The sequence below is a fragment of the Nanorana parkeri genome, unplaced genomic scaffold (genome assembly GCF_000935625.1).
Source record: "Nanorana parkeri isolate BGI_ZX_2015 unplaced genomic scaffold, ASM93562v1 scaffold147, whole genome shotgun sequence".
Classification (NCBI taxonomy): Eukaryota; Metazoa; Chordata; class Amphibia; order Anura; family Dicroglossidae; genus Nanorana; species Nanorana parkeri.
In genome coordinates, this window is record NW_017306415.1 from 1259695 (window position 1) to 1280062 (window position 20368).

The window sequence follows — 20368 nt, forward strand, 5'->3', positions numbered from 1 at the left end:
AGGGAGAGAGGGAGGGAGGGCGAGGGAGGGAGGGCGAGGGAGAGAGGACCCTCATAACCCTCCGGTATTGAAATTGTAAGCCTTATTTGCTAAAGCTCTGTGCAAACTGTTGGAGCAACAAAAATCATGAATATTAATAATATTAATAGATTTAATTTAACTTAATAAAAATATTAAAAGTTGGGATGTTCCCTGAATAATATACAGTATGTATCTGGAACAATCGGAATATTAACGTACTAATGTTGCCTATTCATATTTTACATCTTGCGTTTTATTAATGGATTCTAGGTAGTAACATAACAGCCATAGTGGCTAAATTCATGGCTTCTCCTGGTCAGTTCACTGCAGGGGCCTACAAGCCTGTTGATGCTGCCTTACTTCTTTCTAAACAGTTACCAGAATGATTTTTTCAGGTCGTTAAAACCGGAGACTACTGTCCAGTCTGCTCATTCATACTGAAGCTGCACCCACCAGGATCGGTTAGATCCAAATAAAACACAAGATGGGCACAGAAGGGAGCTGCATACCTAAGCTGAGTAGCCCTGGATGGCAGCAGATGAAGGTCCTGTTGAAGGTCTGCTGTCGCAAATAATAGGAGAACCTAACAATCCAGAATTAGGGGGCACCAAGTCTACGGAACAACAAGGCCACTAGCAAGCAATATAAAGGGACCGTTTTTCAAGGGAAGTAGGCCACTGGTCACCATTAGGTTATGTTTGTAGGAGCAATGAAATACTCATAACCAATACAAAGAGGTTTGTAGGGGCAATGAAATACTCATAACCAATACAAAGAGGTTTGTAGGGGCAATGAACCACTCATAACCAATAAAAGGAGCTGGTTTGTAGGGGAAATGAACCACTATTACGAATAAAAGGGGTAGGTTTATATAGGCAATAGGCTAGTTACTGGATTAAAAGGGTGACCAAAGCAGAAAACTAAGCAGCCAAAAAAGATCATACATATGGACATACCAATCCGTATTTAAATAACCAATGAATGATAGTTAACCCTAGCTCATGTAGAAATCATTTTATGTATAGTTTAAGCACAATATAAACAGGTGCTATGCTGAAAGCACGTCGCTGTCACATGAAAAGCCATGGGTTATCCAACAATAAGTTACAAACTTCCATTAATGACATTCTCATCTGTTGCTATCCTAGCCAGCACTACAGTAAGCTTACAGTATTAGGATAATAAAGTCACGTTGAATAGTGAGGGTGGATTTGGTCATTACAGTTATGCTGGGTAGACCTTCATTGTTACCTGTCCAGTCAAAGCTGCTGTTGGATATATCTCAGTGACCATATGCTTTAATTCATATTTTGGACAGTGTATGCTATAGCAGCAGGAGACATTTCACTTACAGTAGGCTAGGTTTGGATCCAGTGGGTTCCGAGCACCATAGTAATAGTAGGCATCATCATAAGGTGTTCGATAATGGTCTACCAGGACTGGTGGTTGAGGTGGAGGAACAGCTGCAATCCTAAAAGCATATGTATGAAATATAACACTGTTAGTTTGGTAATATTCCCTAGCTCAGGATAATGTTATTGCTGCTACTGATAGTGCAGCTGCATAAAATAAATAGTGTATCATTTATATTCAGAACATGCAAAGCAAAAGCTGTTCAGAATTCTGGAATTTTACATCTGATGACAGTTATTTACAGAATGAATACTGTCTAGCCTGACAGTACCAGCAAGCACATTGTGGCAATGTCAGTGAGCACATTCTGATAAAGGTATTGCGCAATCTCATTGTTTATATCTGGAACAATGACCTGCTTTCCTGACACAAACATCAGGAGCACAAGACAGGCTTCTGAGACTGACCATGTATATCACAGTGACTGATCACATAGCTTACCTGGGGGCAACTATTTCTCCCAGTGTGCTCAATATTCCTCGGTGGAAATCCTCTTGTGCTGGATTGTAGGCTACAGCATATCCACTTCCAGTGACAGCTGGCTCAGGGACGGGAGTCTGGAAAGCCACTCTTGGTCTTTCAGGTGGAGCCTTCTCTTCAATGACTGGCTTATTCTCGACCCTTCTGCCTGTCTTAAATGAAATACTCATAACCAATACAAAGAGGTTTGTAGGGGCAATGAACCACTCATAACCAATAAAAGGAGCTGGTTTGTAGGGGAAATGAACCACTATTACGAATAAAAGGGGTAGGTTTATATAGGCAATAGGCTAGTTACTGGATTAAAAGGGTGACCAAAGCAGAAAACTAAGCAGCCAAAAAAGATCATACATATGGACATACCAATCCGTATTTAAATAACCAATGAATGATAGTTAACCCTAGCTCATGTAGAAATCATTTTATGTATAGTTTAAGCACAATATAAACAGGTGCTATGCTGAAAGCACGTCGCTGTCACATGAAAAGCCATGGGTTATCCAACAATAAGTTACAAACTTCCATTAATGACATTCTCATCTGTTGCTATCCTAGCCAGCACTACAGTAAGCTTACAGTATTAGGATAATAAAGTCACGTTGAATAGTGAGGGTGGATTTGGTCATTACAGTTATGCTGGGTAGACCTTCATTGTTACCTGTCCAGTCAAAGCTGCTGTTGGATATATCTCAGTGACCATATGCTTTAATTCATATTTTGGACAGTGTATGCTATAGCAGCAGGAGACATTTCACTTACAGTAGGCTAGGTTTGGATCCAGTGGGTTCCGAGCACCATAGTAATAGTAGGCATCATCATAAGGTGTTCGATAATGGTCTACCAGGACTGGTGGTTGAGGTGGAGGAACAGCTGCAATCCTAAAAGCATATGTATGAAATATAACACTGTTAGTTTGGTAATATTCCCTAGCTCAGGATAATGTTATTGCTGCTACTGATAGTGCAGCTGCATAAAATAAATAGTGTATCATTTATATTCAGAACATGCAAAGCAAAAGCTGTTCAGAATTCTGGAATTTTACATCTGATGACAGTTATTTACAGAATGAATACTGTCTAGCCTGACAGTACCAGCAAGCACATTGTGGCAATGTCAGTGAGCACATTCTGATAAAGGTATTGCGCAATCTCATTGTTTATATCTGGAACAATGACCTGCTTTCCTGACACAAACATCAGGAGCACAAGACAGGCTTCTGAGACTGACCATGTATATCACAGTGACTGATCACATAGCTTACCTGGGGGCAACTATTTCTCCCAGTGTGCTCAATATTCCTCGGTGGAAATCCTCTTGTGCTGGATTGTAGGCTACAGCATATCCACTTCCAGTGACAGCTGGCTCAGGGACGGGAGTCTGGAAAGCCACTCTTGGTCTTTCAGGTGGAGCCTTCTCTTCAATGACTGGCTTATTCTCGACCCTTCTGCCTGTCTTCTCCGAGTCAATGAGCACTCCAGGTCGAAAGGGAACATTTCTATCAGGCATATCCTGCTGACGATTTATTGCTCCAAACTGTCTCAACCTGTCTGGCTATCAAGAGAAGAAAAACAAAGACCACAATTTCATCAAATTAATCATTTTAGTTTTGATATACAAGAGATATTGAAAAGAAGACAATGGTAATAGATTGTGTCCAGTATGCATTATCCTACCATTTATATTATGCATATTTTATTCTTCATTTTACAATCACTGCCATAGATATAGAAAAAAAAACATTTTTATTACAGAATCGAAAGATGTAGAAGACCTTCACTCTACAGAGTTCACCTTAAAGTCTTTTTTCATAATCTTCTTTCCGAAGTGGTTCTCCACTAGGGAAGGCAGAAATGGAAAACCGTCCAGTTTTGGTCACCAGTCAACAGAAAGGATGTCCTTGAGCTGGCGATAGTCCAGAGACGGGCAACTAAACTAATTAAGGGGATGGAGGACCAAAGCTATGAGAAAAGGTTATTAAACTTAAACTTGTTCATGCTGGAAGAGAGGAGACTAAGAGGGGACATGATTTTGATGTACAAAATGTTTAGTGGTGATAGCAACACCAGCAATAAACTTGTTACTGTAAACTCCGTAACAAGGACTAGAGACCACCACCTAAAATTGGTGGGGAAAAGATTTAACCACAAGGGGCTTCTTTTCAGTTAGAGCGGTTAGGGTCTGGAACTCGCAGCCACAAGCAGTGGTATCAGCGGAGAGTATTGAATCATTCAAAAAGCATTTAGGTACCTTCCTCGGAGACCATAACATACAGGGGTACAGGTACTCTTAAAAACTTGAACACACAGGGACTCGTGTACAATCACATACAGACACACAAAGTTTGAACTTGAAGGACCTGTGTCTTTATTCAACCTCAAATACTATGTAACTAAACTTTACCTGGCCTAAAGGCCAAGGATAGCAACAGGGTTAAAGTGCAGTACAAGTGCCTGTGTGAAAGTGAAAAAGGGTTTGCCAAATAAAGGCAGTTGGATGGCAAAGGACAAGTCACCAGTATTGCCTGTGGTCTTCACTTCAACTGATCTTTTCCCGCTACTAACATACCATCCTTGTTCTGCATTGTGTCTCTGTCAGGAGGTGACTATCTTGGTAGAGGCAGAGTTTTGCTTCCTCATGTCAGAGCATCAAGCAAAAACAACAGCTGGACATCACCAAATCTCACTGCAAATCTCCTAAGTCAGAGGCAGCAGTGCCTTATATCTCACACTATACATACACAGCTATGAGACTGTGGGCACATTAGTGCCTGGGCACCTGGACATATCAGGAAGTGGACTGCTATTTTTCAGGAGGAATTCCAGACAAAAGGTAGAGTTTTGTCTGGGCACAATTGACACTTTTATATGTTCTCGATAACATAGTAAATCTTTACTTTTTGAGTTGTTTTTCTTTAAGCTAGCTATACATATTTAAAGGGTACAGATGTACGGATATTACACCCGCACCGGCATAGGGGAAGGGTAAGTATAGTGGGGGGCAGAGGGGGGCCAGATTGGAAGGGGTAATTCCATTTTCCAAAATTCACCTGGGAAAGTGGAATTACCCTTTAAGAGTATCTAAGGCCATGTATACAGCCCGAGCCCTGGATGTAAGTGACTACCCAGGAACACAAAAACTTAATTTGAAACCTCTAGCTGCCCATAATCACAATGTGATCAAACAAGCTACGTTAAACTTGACAACAACTATGTAGCAAGAGTCCCATAAAGGGAAACTAAATTAGTTTTGAGTCAGCTTCATTTTATTGCCTTTCATTTTTTTAAATTTAAAAGGTTTTTAAACTCACCTTTTAACTTTCTTTTTACTATATATACAATATTTGTTGAACAAATTAGCATCTAAGACATAACAAAGGATTCCCTGAGCAACATTTTCTAAAGAGACAGCACAGCAGATGCTGCATGCTTTCAGGCACAATTCAAACTAATCCAACCAACAAGGAGTCACTGGAATGTGTCGTCTACTTGTGTGTGTACATTTAAAAGGTATGTAAACAACAGAATCTTCAAACACAGGTAAAACAAATTGACAAAAATACATAAAAATAATCTAAAGCTTCACTTGCCGGCATACATAATTGTTGGTAAATCTAAATAGATTGTACAATCACATTTGAAAGCACAAAGCCAACTTTAGTCTTCAAATCAATCAGTGCATTCCTATAGAGCCTCTTGGATGCTCGGCACAGGCTGTACACAGAGCCTCAATTTCCCACAGCAGTCAAACTTGAACCCTTTCTGGAACTAAGCCACATCCATTCAATTGTGAAATGCTAGAACCTCGGTGAGTGGTAAAGGTTCCCGCATTTGAAAGCTGAATGACAGGAATCATTTACCACCAAAAAATAGGATTTTGGTACTCACCGTAAAATCCTTTTCTCTCCGTTCATTGAAGGACACAGAGGGGATTAATATGGACAATGAGAAGTCAAAGCCCTGAACACATTTGGCTTAGCATTAAAGGGGCTCCATTAAAAGACTAAAGCAGGTACTCACAGGCATTATAAGGTGCTACACTTCAGCAGTACTTCCACCTTAGGCCAAGGCAAATACATGCTTACATTTATTGATATTAATATATTCTCAATCATTTCTCACCTAAATACATAAAACGTTTCAGACATGTATCACAGCTGAAGATACACTATATAAAATGAACGTGATAAGACAGAGATGTGTTTCTAATCGCATAGTTGGATTCTTGCCCACTAATTCCAAGGAATAAACACTGCCGGTCGCTCCAATGTCTCCTTTAGTTTCATAACACAACTAAAATATAATAATAAGCTTCATGGCAATTATAACATAATGGAGGTGAAATATATGCTTTCTGTTTCATGTTTGTTGGCCCTTGAAACTTACTGAGCCCTTTTTACATTGCATCCTGTTTATCTTCTGACCTTTTGTAATGAGATTCTAATTAGGAAAATGTACTTCAGCTAATATAATTGACTGAAAGCGGGCAGAACAAGGTTCCTGTACACAGCGATTTTCTTCCCAAATAAACTACTTGGTGTCCTGGAAGACCTTTAACCTATGTGAATGCTTTATGTAAATCCAAATTAAAGGAGAACTATGAGGTGAGTGAAAATCACTCAGACATAGTTCGAGCCGACGTGTGACAATGAAACTGTCACACGTCAGCTCAATAGATCGGGAAGTAAGCCAGCACGTACCGTCGCTCGCTCACTTCTCGATCATCTCCCTGCAGAGAGCCGTGACTGTCGCTCACCGCTCCCCGCAGAGATTCACCCCCTCCCTGCTCTGATCCTCCAGTGCTGACTGGAGGAACGGACGGGGAGAGGCGGGGCAGAACGGACTGCAAGAACGGACGGGGGAGGGGGCGGGTACAGCTGGCTCTGCCACTAGATAGGCAGAGTAAGCTGTCACTCACGCAGCTGGGTGGATCTCAACAGAATTGTCAGGATCCGTCCCGGCTGCGTCGGTCTCAGTATATCGTGAGCTGTAGCTCGCGGTATACTGAGCTTTGGGTCACAGGAGGAGGTTAGTATATGTCCTCCCGTGACCCTTAAGAGAACTATGGGGGAAAAACACTTACCCCATAGTTCTCTTTTAACCCTATTTGGAAAAGTGCATACAGAAGATATTCCAGAAGGTACACCTGCTCCGAATGCAATGTGTGCCTCTGTGAGATGCAAAAATTCTAGTGTAGAATTGGGGGGAGCTTGTCTAAGTGTGGGCCTGGACTTTGTTTTATAATTGGATATAGCTTGCGGGGTCTGCAGAACTTGTAGAAGACAATGGTATGTACTAGTCGGAGAAGTAGGAAATGTACACAGTGCCTTCTACTTTTGCACCACATTAGGAATGATTGACTTTGCTCTGGTAGGTCTTCCTCGGTCCTCTGTTTTATAATCAGTTTACACATTTTAAAAATCCATGCAGATGTTAAACACATGCGTCATTCTATGTTGTCCAAACTGCTACGGGCATGCAAGGAAAGAGAAAAAGGGAAGAAAATGTGAAGATATGGAACAAATGTTCATAGAAAAGAAGATGGAATGTTTTGGAGAAAAAACAAATGGATTTACCTCTTCTTCATTTAGCTAGAAAAAGCATTGAAGAGAATTAGGAAGCAAAGCACCCGTTCTATACAAATCACATCACACCAGCATGAAAGCTCCAATACTAATCCCATCAAATTTCAGAGCTGGGGAATATAAGAAGCATTAGCTGCAATTGCTGGACTGAAGTCATGTGGTTCTGCCAGTATGCTCATTCCTTTAGGCAAAGCCCAAACAAGTCTTGGGGTGAAGGCAAAGGAGATTGTGACAAAGTGAGGCACCCTCATAGTCCCACAGCTCTCTGATAACAGCAGATATCTGCCATGAGGGCTTATCAGCGGGACCAGTGGGAGGGCTTTGTGCTCGGACTACGGTGTGTAGCATGTCTTGTGGTTTTATTGATAGATTGGGACAGAGAGGCAGTGATATTCAGCTCCCCATCATTATGTACACCTTGATGTCTGGGTGCGTGTGTGCATGTGATGTCTGGGTGCGTGTGTGCATGTGTGCATGTGATGTCTGGGTGCGTGTGTGCATGTGATGTCTGGGTGCATGTACAAACACAAAACCCAGACTACATGTTAAATACTGCACACTACTAACACAAAGTGCATGGTGCACACTGTTCCATGTGTATAATATGTGATCAGATTGTAAATTAGAGATTGTCCAATCAGATAGGACTAGAGATTGGATTGTAAATCAGGGTCCATTAACTACCTCCCGGCCAGCCGCTGTGTATACACGGCCTGCCGGGAGCTTCTTGGATGTAACTGGGCGTGTATACACGTCCTGTTACATCCGCGCGCGCGAGCGGGAAATCCCCGCTATTTGAAAAGAGGCAGCGATGCCCGTTAATATACAAGCGATCCGCCGGCTATAGAGCCGGCGGATCGCTTGTATGAAGCCCCGAGACGTGCGCCCCTCCCGCTGTCAAGCTGGTCCCGGGCTCCGGTGTGAGCCCGGGACCAGCATAGTGCCTCTGTCACAGGGGATCAGAGGGAGCTCGGTACACGAGCTCCCTCCGGTCCCCTCTCCGCTGTCAGAATGCGGAAGTGTTGTATATTACATCACTTCCGCATTCTTGTGTCACTCTCCAGCTTCAGATGCTGGAGAGAAGCTGATGAAGCAGATCTCTGCTTCATCAGCTTCTTCAGGGGGGTCCTAGGTGACATTAGGGGTCTTGGAGACCCCCTGATGTCTCCATAAAGAGGACCTGTCACCTCTTTTGCTATCACATAAGGGGGTTTCTCAGCCCCCTCTGTGATAGCAATAAAGTTAAGTGAAAAAAAAAAAATAGTACAAAAATTTAAAGTTTCCCCCCCAATTTTTTTAAAGTTACACAAAAAAGAATTAAAAAAAACAATTTTTTTTTAAAAGTCCCCACCCCTACATACACGCATGTAAACATGCGTCAGGTGCGCATACCTGCGAAAACGACGATTGCACCCATTACGCCGCACATGTTACATATCGCCGCGAACGTCGGAATGAGAGCAATAGTTCTAGGGCCATCAATCACTGATAACACTAAACTGATGAGCGGTAAAAGCTTTTAAAGCGTCGCCTATGGCCAATTTTGGGTATGCTAGTTTTTTGCGATTTTGCGAGTGCGCGCAATTTTTACGCTTGACATGTTTGGTGTCTATTTACCCGACGTGACCCCATCTTTTATATTTTACCAAAAAAGTGGGTAATATTAGTTGTTTTATAGCATAATGTAAAAAAATTTCAGTAATTTCTCCTGAATATAGTAAAAAATAAAACCCGCAGTGGTGATTAAATACCACCAAAAGAAAGCTCTATCTGTCCCCAAAAAATGGTATAAAATTCATTTCAGTACAGCGCTGCATGACGGAATAAACTTCAGTCAAAGTACCGCAGCGCTGAACACTGAAAAATGGCCTGGCCAGGAAGGGGGTCTAAACACCTGGTCTTGAAGTGGTTAAGATTGTCCAATCTTTAACTTACAATCTAATTGTCCGATCTGATTGGACCAATCTGACTGGACAATTGGTCCAATGTGATTGGGCGATCAGATTGGTCCAATCTGAGTGAACAATCTGATCAGATGGTCTGACTGGTCCAATCTGATCGGACGATCTGATTGGACAAATCAGCTCGGACCAATCAAATCGCCCAATGAGATTGAACCAATCAGATTGGGTCAATCAGAATGAACCAATCAGATTGCACCAATTAGATTGGACCAATCAGATTGTTCAATAAAACACTACAACACATGTTTGGACGATCAGATTGCACAATCTGATTGGACAATAATTGATCAGTTGATGGGAACCCAACAATTTGTTTTCTGGATTGTACCTTGCAATTCGACTGTCTAATCTATACCTTACAATCTGATTGGATGATCAGATTGGACAATCGCTCACTCACAATCTGATTGTCCAATCTGTACCTTGCAATTTAGGTTCAGTCTGATGACAATCTCTTACTTACAATCAGATTGCTCATAGGCTTTTAGGCACCCTGTGCGAGAAAGCTTTGCAGTGCCCCTCAGTAACCACACCCCTCTGTAACCCCGCCCCTCAGTATAGGGTGTTGTTTTTTTTAATTATTTCTTTTTATTTGACTGTTTGGGGAGCTTTGGTAAAATATCTGGGGACTAAACAGATCACTTTTGAAAAAGAAATTGAGGTCATGGAGTCCCCAATCTATTTTTCAGCACTCAATGAATGGAAAGCACTCAGCACAGAGACTTCCCATTCATTCACAAACTGGAGATAGTAAATATTTATAGCCTCTGTACTGAGCTGCTTCTAGCCAATTCAGAAACTCATGAATGAACAGGAAGTGATGTTAAGCACTTCCTGTTCATTCATAAAGGAGGACACATAGCACTCATTTGCAATGAGACAGAAAGAAATAAGAGAGTCAGATACATTTACAAATACAATTTTAAAAAAACTCTACTCACTTGCTTCTCAGGATCTATCGCTCCAGTTGCTGCAACTTTCAGCTCCAATTCTTTCTCCCTAAAAAGGACAAATTTGTGTTTAAAAATTCGATGTAAATGACCCGAGCTCACAATGGCAGCTAATAACCTAAAATGGCAGCTGAATCTGATTATACAATCCAATCAGCCTCCAGCAGTGAGACTGGCCAGTGAATCTATAGGCAGTTACAGTATTTTACCTGGCCAATCAATACTCACTCCAACAGCAACCAGCTGGGTAAGGTTGGGAGCTCTGAATGTACAATGGATCCAGCCACACCACGAGACTGTGTCATCTTAGGTCATGGAAAACCAGCCTCAAATGGGCTTTTGTAATAATCCTAATTTCTAGTATACTAGTACAAAGAACCATCACCACTTCACCCAACACCGAGCCTCCAACACCCAGACACCATAAGGCTAAAAACTGCCAATACACTGAGACTCTCCACCTAGAAGCCGCCCGCTCTAATGCATTTCATCCATTTAGGGCTTAATCCTAGAGACACAGGTGAAACGCGTTACAGCAGGCAGCTTCTAGGTGGGGAGTCTCTGTGTACTGGCAGTTTTTAGCCCTGTCAATTAAAAATGTGTTGTTACTGTTGGACTGCAGTGAGCGGCTTCTTCCTTTGAATCTTAATTTCTACTCTTGACTTGAAGTGGAATGCAACACTGGCAAAGTCTTGCCACGCATTCAATCGCACTGCGGGTGGGGAGAGGGGGGCGTGGAAGCGCTGCCATTGAATTTAATGCACCGCCACGCCCCCTCCCGCCCCAAAACGCGGGAAGAAGTTTCTTGTGTTCCAGCAGCTACCGCTCTGGAACGCACCTGCTTTCGGTGGGAACAAGGCCTTCATCATTTCTAACTTGTAAATCATTTCTGTTTGTTCTAGTTGAGCATAAAATCTGAAAACAAACACTTACAGTCTTTTATTTCTCTGTTGTTCCACCATTTGTTCCATAAGTTCCTGTCTATATCGTTCCTTTCGTCTCTTCTGAGCCTCATCTTTATCGGACCCACCTAGGGTAAAAAAAAGGGAACAACTAGTAAGCTTTTAAGAAGCAAATAACACTAACCTATTCTGAACTGGAAACCCTAAAGTTATTAGTTCAAGGCTAGATAAAGCCCAGGAGCCTGGTAGCCATCAACCTTGTAATGGTCAGCTGACAATTAGATTTACTTCAGCATTCTCTGCACTTTCCAATGGAAGTGTATGTGCCCTAAGTCCTAATTATTGCATCCAACATATGGTGATGTGTGAGAGTGTTTACAAAGAAGATCTTTTAAGGAAAATCTTCCCTTTCCCTTAGGATATAAACATCAAATTGGCACCTTCCTAATCTGTTCCATATGCCCTTCTTCTCTCCCCACACTCACAGCCTAAGCATACTAAAGAGTGTTTTTACTGGTATGGAAATTATGACTTTTTGTGAAATGTCAACAAATAAGCCTTCATCTCCATCTGTAACCGCTTCCCATGGCCACTCAAGTATAGAGAAAGCAGTAACATCTAATGGCACAGGTAGAGATGAAGTGTCTTAGACATGCAGGCTGTGGCTTTCAGCCTGGCTTCATTTTTACTAGGGATGCCCCGATAACAGTATTGGTGCCGATACTAAGCATTTGGGTGAGTACTTGTACTCACCCAAATGCTCCCGATGCCTAGCCCAATACCAGACCTTCATTCAACCATTACACACTGCCCGGCTTCCTGATTGGCCGGGAAGCCAGCTCTATGGCCAATCAGGAAGCCGGTCGGCATGTAATGACTCGCCACCTGGCTTCCTAATTAGCCGGGAAGCCGTGCAGCGTGTAATGACCCGCCCCTGGCTTCCTGATTGGCCAGAAAGTTGGCTCCATGCTTCGTCACCTGGTGACAAGGGAACATGGAGATGGCTTCCCAGCTAATCGGGAAGCCGATTTGCAAGTCATTGCACACCGCACGGCTTGAAGCTGGGTGGCAAGTCATTACACTCCGCCTGGCTTCCTTAATGGGACTTCCGGTATCGGTATGCTGTATCGGCGAATACCGAAAAAAAATATCAACACCGAAATACCAGTATCGTTGCATCCCTAATTTTTACTATGCTGTGCAAGAGGAGACCAGCAGCACCAAAGGGGGGTTATTATTGAGTTACTGAGGACAGAGTGGAGCAGAGTTTCTATTGACTGATTATGTACCAGTGAGGTGTGTGATCAGAATATTAGGTCAGCTGACTGACCGGGTCGGACGAAACAGGGAAGGTGACAGGAAAATAATGTGACAAATGGATATAAAGGGCGAAAAACCAATGAACAGCTGAGGAAACAAAAGGATGATATCCTCTGGTCCCACGATCTAAAATGTAAGTGCTCATCCTTTTGTTTCCTCAGCTGTTCATTGGTTTTTCGCCCTTTATATCCATTTGTCACATTATTTTCCCTGTCACCTTCCCTGTTTCGTCCGACCCAGTCAGTCAGCTGACCTAGTGTTGCGCCCTTTTGGTTTTCTGTTTCTGGTTTGCATATCCACAGGCACTCCTCCTGGGTTTCAGGGCTGCATACTAGTTAGGGTCACATTATCTACCCTCTCCATATCATAACAAGAGCGCTGTTTGTACGATTTGTGTTTTTGAAAAGAATATTGTGACCATACAAATAATTACACAAAAACACACAAATTAGCAAACTTCTAGCCCTACAGCTTCCATATAGGGCATTGTATACATGTCTCTGTACACTGGCGGAACTACCAGGGTCGCAGCGGTCGCAATTGCGACCGGGCCCTGGCGTTCCGCCAATTGGGGGGGGGCCCAGCGAGGAAGAAGAGGCCCCCCCCGGAGAGTGCCGCTCATTCCCTGCCGAGATTCCGCCGGCATGTATTGCCGTCCCGTCTGCACGCACTCAGACGGGCACAGTTCCTTGCGGCCGCGGCTGCAAGGAACTGTGCCCGTCTGAGCTGCTTCTCTCCTCTCTGCCTCTTAGCTCCAGGGTCTCAGAGAGAGCAGAGTGATCTCTCTGTGACTCCGGAGCGATGAGTCATCTGCAGCGTCCTGTCATTGGTAGGCGGGGCTTGCCTCGTGTTGGAGTCCCGGCAGCGCTGTTTGTGGAGGTAAGATGGCACTGTGTAGTCTTCCCCCCCCCCCCTTTCCTCTCTGCCCCCCCCTCTCCTCTGTCTCTCTGCTTGTATTGTCATCTAAAACAAACTATTGCTCAGTCTTATACAATCACTAGAAATTCATGTGATTGTATAAGACTGAGCAATTACAGTGACCCTCTGCACCCCCCGACACCCCTCTGCGCCCCTCCTGACACCCTCTGCGCCCCTCCTGACACCCTCTGCGCCCCTCATGACACCCTCTGCGCCCCTCATGACACCCACCGCACCCCTCCTAAGACCTTCCGCACCCCTCCTGGTACATTCCGCACCCCTCATGACACCCCCTGTACCCCTCCTGAGGCCCTCCGCACCCCTCCTGGGACATTACGCACCCCTCATGACACCCTCTGTACCCCTCCTGAGGCCCTCCGCACCCCTCCCGGGGCATTCCGCACCCCTCCTGAGGCCCTCCGCACCCCTCCCGGGGCATTCCGCACCCCTCCCGACACCCTCTGCGCCCTTCCTGACACCCTCTGCGCCCCTCATGACACCCCTCCTAAGACCTTCCGCACCCCTCATGACACCCTCTGTACCCCTCCTGACAACCTCCACACCCCTCCTGAAACTACCTCTGTGGATGATTACAGTAAGTTGAAAATAAAAACAGAAATGGTTTAATGTTTTATATATTGGGGGGAAAAAAGGTATCAATGGTTTTCTTGCACCGGGGCCCTGAGGGTTCTAGTTACGCCTCTGTCTCTGTAACAACAGTACATAAACCATATACATCGTAAAAATGAGAAAGGGTGAAGGGAAGCCATACCAAACACAAGACCAGTGGAAAAGTTCTCTTCCTTAGTCTTTGCAGACTTAGACCGCTCTGTGGGTTGTACTGGTTTCTCCACTTTAGGCCTAGGAAGAGTATTAACACTAGTATCATAACACTGGCACAACAGTATCAGTGCAGCATGACACAATACGCAGCATGACACAATACGCAACAGACATACTGTAAATGTTCATAAACAATTTTATCATTTCCAGAAAATATCGTGTAAAGTGAATATACCTTTTAAAACAAAATGACATTTTCCCACCTTTTACAGGATTAGATGGAAGCCATGTTAATTAATTGCCGTATAAGGCGACTGGGCATATAAGACGACCCCCTAATTTTTCTGTTAAAATATAGGTTTTGGGCTATCGTCGTATAAGACGAACATAGCCCAAAATAATGTTTAAATACACCCACTAACCTCCATTTCGGTATTCCCGAGTGTGGCTCGGGGTTCATTTTCATTACCATAAGCGGTAACCCAGAGCCACACTCAGGATTACAGTCTCTTACCTTGTCCCCGATCCCCGCTGTGTCCACCGTCTTACGGGTCCCGTCCCTTGCGAGCGGCTGCGTCGCAGGGGGCGGAACCGGCGGCAATTTTAAAAGTAAAAAAAAAAAAAATGAAGAAATAAAATAATCATTTCCTCACGGAGGCTAATCTGTCAGCCCCCTGGATGTGCGGTAATACTGTATGTACGATAGCTTTGGCTACATACAGTATACCGCGCTGAGCCAATCACGGCAGGCTTTGTATTCATTAATAGAATACATCGCTCGCCGTGATTGGCTCAGCGCGGTATACTGTATGCAGCCGAAGCTACCATACATACAGTATTACCGCACATCCAGCGCACATTGTATTGTGTACCCGGCGTATAAGACGACACCCGATTTTCGGGGGATGTTTTCAAGACTAAAAACTTGTCTTATATCCCGCCAAATACGGTAATGTCAGCATATTCACTGACATCTTAATTATAAACTAATGAGGCTGATGATGTTTCATTCCTATACTGGTGAGCACACATGATTTTGCTAAAGAGGAATCTGACATACATAAGCAATTATTAAGGAAAAGCAGATATGATATCATAAACAAAGTGCCAGCATGGATATTCCATTTGGTCACAAACACAGATGGTCCAATAAGATAAGACCTACCTACTCTCAGGTAAGAACGGGGTTCCAGAATGCTATTTGCATCAAAGGGCAAACAAAAGCAAATCACAGCATGGTGACACAATCTGCCAGAGATCATGTGGCCACCTACGATTGTATATATGTAATACACTATATACATCACATTACTCATAAAATCAATGTGGAAAGTTAGTTTTAAATGGTATGTGTCCAACAATGATGACACAAAGAAACATTATTAACATTAATCTTTATTAGATTGCGAGTAAATATTTTATTTGATTGAATTTGATAAATACATGATCCACAATAGAGAAAAAGAGATAGCGCAGTGTCTTTTGTCCACAATAAGCTGAGACCAGAGTTACCTGCCCTTTGTGAGTGTAGTCTTTGGTCTTCGATTTGACTGTTCCCTAAAATCATCTTCATAATCCACTGGAGGTTCTCGAACTCTCCTGTCTCTGAAAGGCCTGCGGGGTATAGAATAAACTTTTTAGCCTCCTTCCTTGATGCAGCAGAAGGAGGAGTCACACAAAGCAGTTAGATGTATGGGAAAATGTGAATGTGTTGCCATACCAATGAATGTAAAATGTTCAAAGTCTAATATTAAAAAATACTGGCCATTTAGATACAAACAGTGCTTCGTGGTGTTTTCATACAAGCAAGACAGAAGTAATGCTGACAATAGTTTTAATTTTTGCTCAATAGAAACTATCAACAAATGGCAGTAAACTACCCGGCTTCCTCTTAACACTAACTAATCCTGAAAACTTAAAGCAGAACTAAACCCACTGATTTACGTATGTACCAAAACAGTTACATTCAAGGAATGCCACTAGTGATAAGTGTCAAAGTTGCCAATGTGCTTCTGTCACCTCTCAACTAAACTTTCAAGCCTCACAAGCCCCTGATGTGATAGCACTTTAATGGTGAAAGGTTCTCTTTAAAGGAGGCAATAGGGGTCTATTAGACCCCTAATGTAACCTTTGCAGACCACTGAAGCTGATCAAGCACAGATCGTCCAGGCAGTGAAGAGAAATTCCCTTCTGATGTACTGGACCTGGACTGAGAGATGGAAAAGGGCTCTTTACAAGATAAAGCCACCATATCAAACACGTGTCTTGCAAAGTTAATAGCCAAAAGTAATGGAACATTGTGACCTGGTGTCTATTCACTGAAATACTGTGCGACTCCCTGTGCTTGTAAGGGGCAGCAGTAGCACAGGAGCTGATCAGCCCCTAGGCTTGGTGCTGGACTACAGCTGTTGCTAACAGCCGGTTCAAACAACAAAGCCCACCAGAGCTGCTGTCACTCAACATAAAGACCGCTGTGCTCTAAACATGATTAGAGGTCTGTAACACAGCAGGCCACACATTGGTTGCTAGCGGGCTGCTTGTTGGGCACCCAGCCCTAAAGTAACCCCTACATAGCTGCTGTGCAAATTCTCGGTAAATGAGTACGAGGATCAGATCTAAGTTTCAGGACAGTCAGAAAAAGAAGCAACTTTATCTAATTCCAACAGCAAAACAAGAATGCTCTAATAATCCTTTGTCATGCACTAAAAATGTATTTATTAAACAAAGAATGTACATAACTTTTTGCATACCGCTTTGTTTGTGCTCTTTTATGTCTCTGTCATGTGTACGGGTCTTTTTCAGTTTATTTTATTAGTTTACTTATTCATTCTGATTTTCAAGACAGAAATCGTTCCACCTTCTTAGAAATGTTTTACCTACCTGTGATCACTTCTTTCTATCTGAAAGTATGATGCTTCATCTGGCATGTATTCAAGTTTCTCTAAAACATCTGCACGCCGAGGCAGAACTCTGCAAATCAATCACAATCCATTTTATTGGCTGTTTTTTCATAAATCAGATATACCTTTTACACTTTTTTAAATACTTAAAGGGTTATTAAACCCTTGCATGTTTTTGAATATATCTACTGCTAGCAAGCAGTAGATATATGCAAAACGATTAACCCCAAAAAAACTTTTTCAAAAGGGTTAATACTTACCTGTGTCTCCGCCGTGCGCTCCCATCCGAACATCTGAAAATTTCTCGAGCGGCGACAAAGGATCTTGGGGCGGGCGCATGCGCAGTTCAGATGTTCGGCCGGGAGACAAGGAGAGACACAAGGTAAGTCTATGGATAAGTGTGCACCCGCACAGACACCGTGGACATCAGAGAAGAGGAGGGCAGAGGAGTCAGTGCTGGATCAGAGACCCGCACCCAGCGCTGAAGGGACAGCTGAAAAGGACAGGAAAAAAGAAGATCAAATTAAGAGACATCATTTAATCCTACAGTAGGATTGGTAGTCAGCGCTGCATCGGAGACCCACACCAACCCTGGAGGGACAGCTAAAAACTACAGGAAAGAAGAAGATGATCGGATTAAGTGACATAATTTAAGGTAAGTCCTTACATTAGCACTGTGTGTGTTTTGGGGGGATTTTGCCTTAATGCCACTTTAAACAAAATGAGCACTTAGCCCTTGCAACTGAAGAATATATTAAACTTTGATGGAGTTCATTCTTGCAGTTAGGGGACAAAATAAATTAATGTTTTCTTAAGAGTCATTACAAAAGAATGGACACAAAGAAATAAAAGAAATAAAACGGGGTATCAAACAGTCACCTATTTATAGGAGAACTATGGGGTGAGTGAGTCACACCGACGTGCGATATGGAAACTGTCACACGTTGGCTCTATTGATCAGGAAGTGAGAGAATACATACCACCGCTCGCTCACTTCCCAATCATCCCCCTGCAGATAGCGGTGACAGTCACCGCTAGCCGCCGGGATTCCCCTAGACCAGAGGCTTTTGCCCGCTATAAGCCGAGAGCATCACAGCCAGGGCGGATCCCAACAATACTGTTGAGATCCGTCCTGGCAGCAAAGCCACTGAGATTTGAGTCATGGGAGGATGTTAGTATATGTCCTCGAATGACCCTAATGAAAACTATGGGATAAAAAGGTTACCCCATAGTTCTCTTTTAAAATAAAAAAAACAGAAGAAAAATGCATAGTAAAAGGAGTAAATTAATGAAGGAATGCAAGAAAAAGGAGAAGTGCATTTCAGGTAATTAAGATGAAAGCAGTGATGAGTACCTCATTAAAGCGTACATTTTACCCCAAATTGAACAAATCTTCTTTGTCATTCTAATCTCCATTTCTGAAAATATATGTCCCTAGAGGCTACAGGCAGGTCTCAAACATGAAATAACTAAACCTCACAGGCTTTCACCAATCATACTGACTTTTGATTGTACATGCAGAGAGGTGGATCTCTCTGCATGTATAATCTCACAAGATTTCGATTGTACACACAGAAAAATGCACATATATAATTTGTATGCATCTCTGTGCATCTACAATTAAATTAGCATTAGTTTGGCGATAGAGATTTTGCTATTACATTCCTGATATCTGCTTGCAGCCTCTAGTGCCTTGATCTTCCCAACAGGCTGTGGGAAGGCACTGACTACTTCATCAGTGGCTAAACAAAAGGCCTGGCAAGCCGAAATATGATCAAAGGTAGTGCTGTATTAAATAAATGATGCCGTTTTGCTTTTACATAGCTTCTGTGAAGGGGGAATTAGGATGACAATCAAAGATGATTCGTTCAATATGTGGAAGGTCCGATTTAAAATGCTACTATCTGAGTCGCCTTTAAGAGGATTCAACCCTTTATGTGTCCTGGCGACCACTATCACAGGGGCACAAAGTGATGGGAAATCCAACAGAAAAGTAATAGATGGGAATTCTTTAAATTGAGACACCTGTTTAAGTGACAACTAAGAAAGTATTTCCCTAACTTGAAGAGATTTCACAGATGACAAAATAACCTAGCAGCATGGATTTTAGCCTCTCCCTACTCTATCAAAAATATTTTGGCTTTAGGTATACTTGAAGACATCTTGCAACTTAAAACAAATTTGAATAATTACTGGGACTTTAGGCTGTGGCTAAACAGGAGCTGGGGAGCAACAGGAGGGAACAAGAAGCTCGGACACTACCTGTAGGTGTCAAAGCTTTTCCCATGCTGCTGTGGGTACCTGCATTTACACTTATTATTGTTATATAGGATTTATATAGCGCCAACAGTTTGAGCAGTGCTTTACAATATAAGAAAGACATTACAATACAAGACAAGATGATAAGGAGGGCCCTGCCCCTGAGGGCTTACAATCTAAAAGGGAGGGGCAAGTGATACATGAGGAGGTGGCTGTGTGGGGATGAATTGTTTGAGAAAGGGATAGTTCAGTGGTTAGGTTGTGGTGGGATAAGGCTTCCCTGAAGAGATGAGTCTTAAGGGATTGCCTAAAGGCAGTCAGTGTGGGAGATAGACGGACAGGTTGGGGTAGAGAGTTTCATAGGATGGGAGAGACGCTAGTGAAATCGTGGAGGCGAGCATGGGAAGAGTTGACAAGGGAGCTGGAAAGCAGGAGGTCTTTGGAAGAGCGGAGGGGACGGTTAGGGAGATACTTTGAGACAAGGTTTGAGATATAGCTGAGGGCAGAGATGTGGATGGCCTTGTAAGTGGTTGTTATTTTGAATTTGATCCTTTGGGCTATTGGAAGCCAGTGTAGGGATTGACAGAGGGGGGGTTGCAGACACTGAGCGGTTGGTTAGGTGAATGAGTCTAGCAGCTGCATTCATGATAGACTGAAGGGGGGATAGCCTGTTTAGAGGTAGGCCAATGAGGAGGGAGCAATAGTCAAGACGAGAGATAACAAGGGAGTGGATGAGTAATTTTGCGGTTTCTTTGGTGAGGAAGGGGCGTATTTTGGAGATGTTACGAAGGTGAAGGCGGCAGGATTTGGATAGTGATTGGATGTGGGGAAGAAAGGTGAGGTCCGAGTCAAGGATGACACCTAGGACCTTGGCATG

General features: G+C 43.1%; 1 protein-coding gene and 1 long non-coding RNA gene across 2 annotated transcripts in view; both read right to left on the bottom strand.

The window, feature by feature from the left end:
• Positions 1–2053, bottom strand: part of LOC108785193 — a 3115-nt gene extending 1062 nt beyond the window's left edge. The window contains exons 1-2 of the long non-coding RNA XR_001941118.1: positions 1876–2053; positions 1374–1492 (exon numbers count right to left, since the gene is read on the bottom strand). This is a non-coding gene — a long non-coding RNA (uncharacterized LOC108785193). The remainder of the gene's footprint in view (positions 1–1373; positions 1493–1875) is intronic.
• Positions 1–20368, bottom strand: part of CSPP1 (centrosome and spindle pole associated protein 1) — a 63483-nt gene that overhangs the window by 20009 nt on the left and 23106 nt on the right. The window contains exons 9-18 of the mRNA XM_018554207.1: positions 17213–17302; positions 15845–15946; positions 14322–14410; positions 11343–11439; positions 10401–10458; positions 7487–7501; positions 3176–3465; positions 2674–2792; positions 1876–2062; positions 1374–1492 (exon numbers count right to left, since the gene is read on the bottom strand). Of these exons, the coding sequence (XP_018409709.1) occupies positions 1374–1492; positions 1876–2062; positions 2674–2792; positions 3176–3465; positions 7487–7501; positions 10401–10458; positions 11343–11439; positions 14322–14410; positions 15845–15946; positions 17213–17302 (1166 nt within the window). The remainder of the gene's footprint in view (positions 1–1373; positions 1493–1875; positions 2063–2673; positions 2793–3175; positions 3466–7486; positions 7502–10400; positions 10459–11342; positions 11440–14321; positions 14411–15844; positions 15947–17212; positions 17303–20368) is intronic.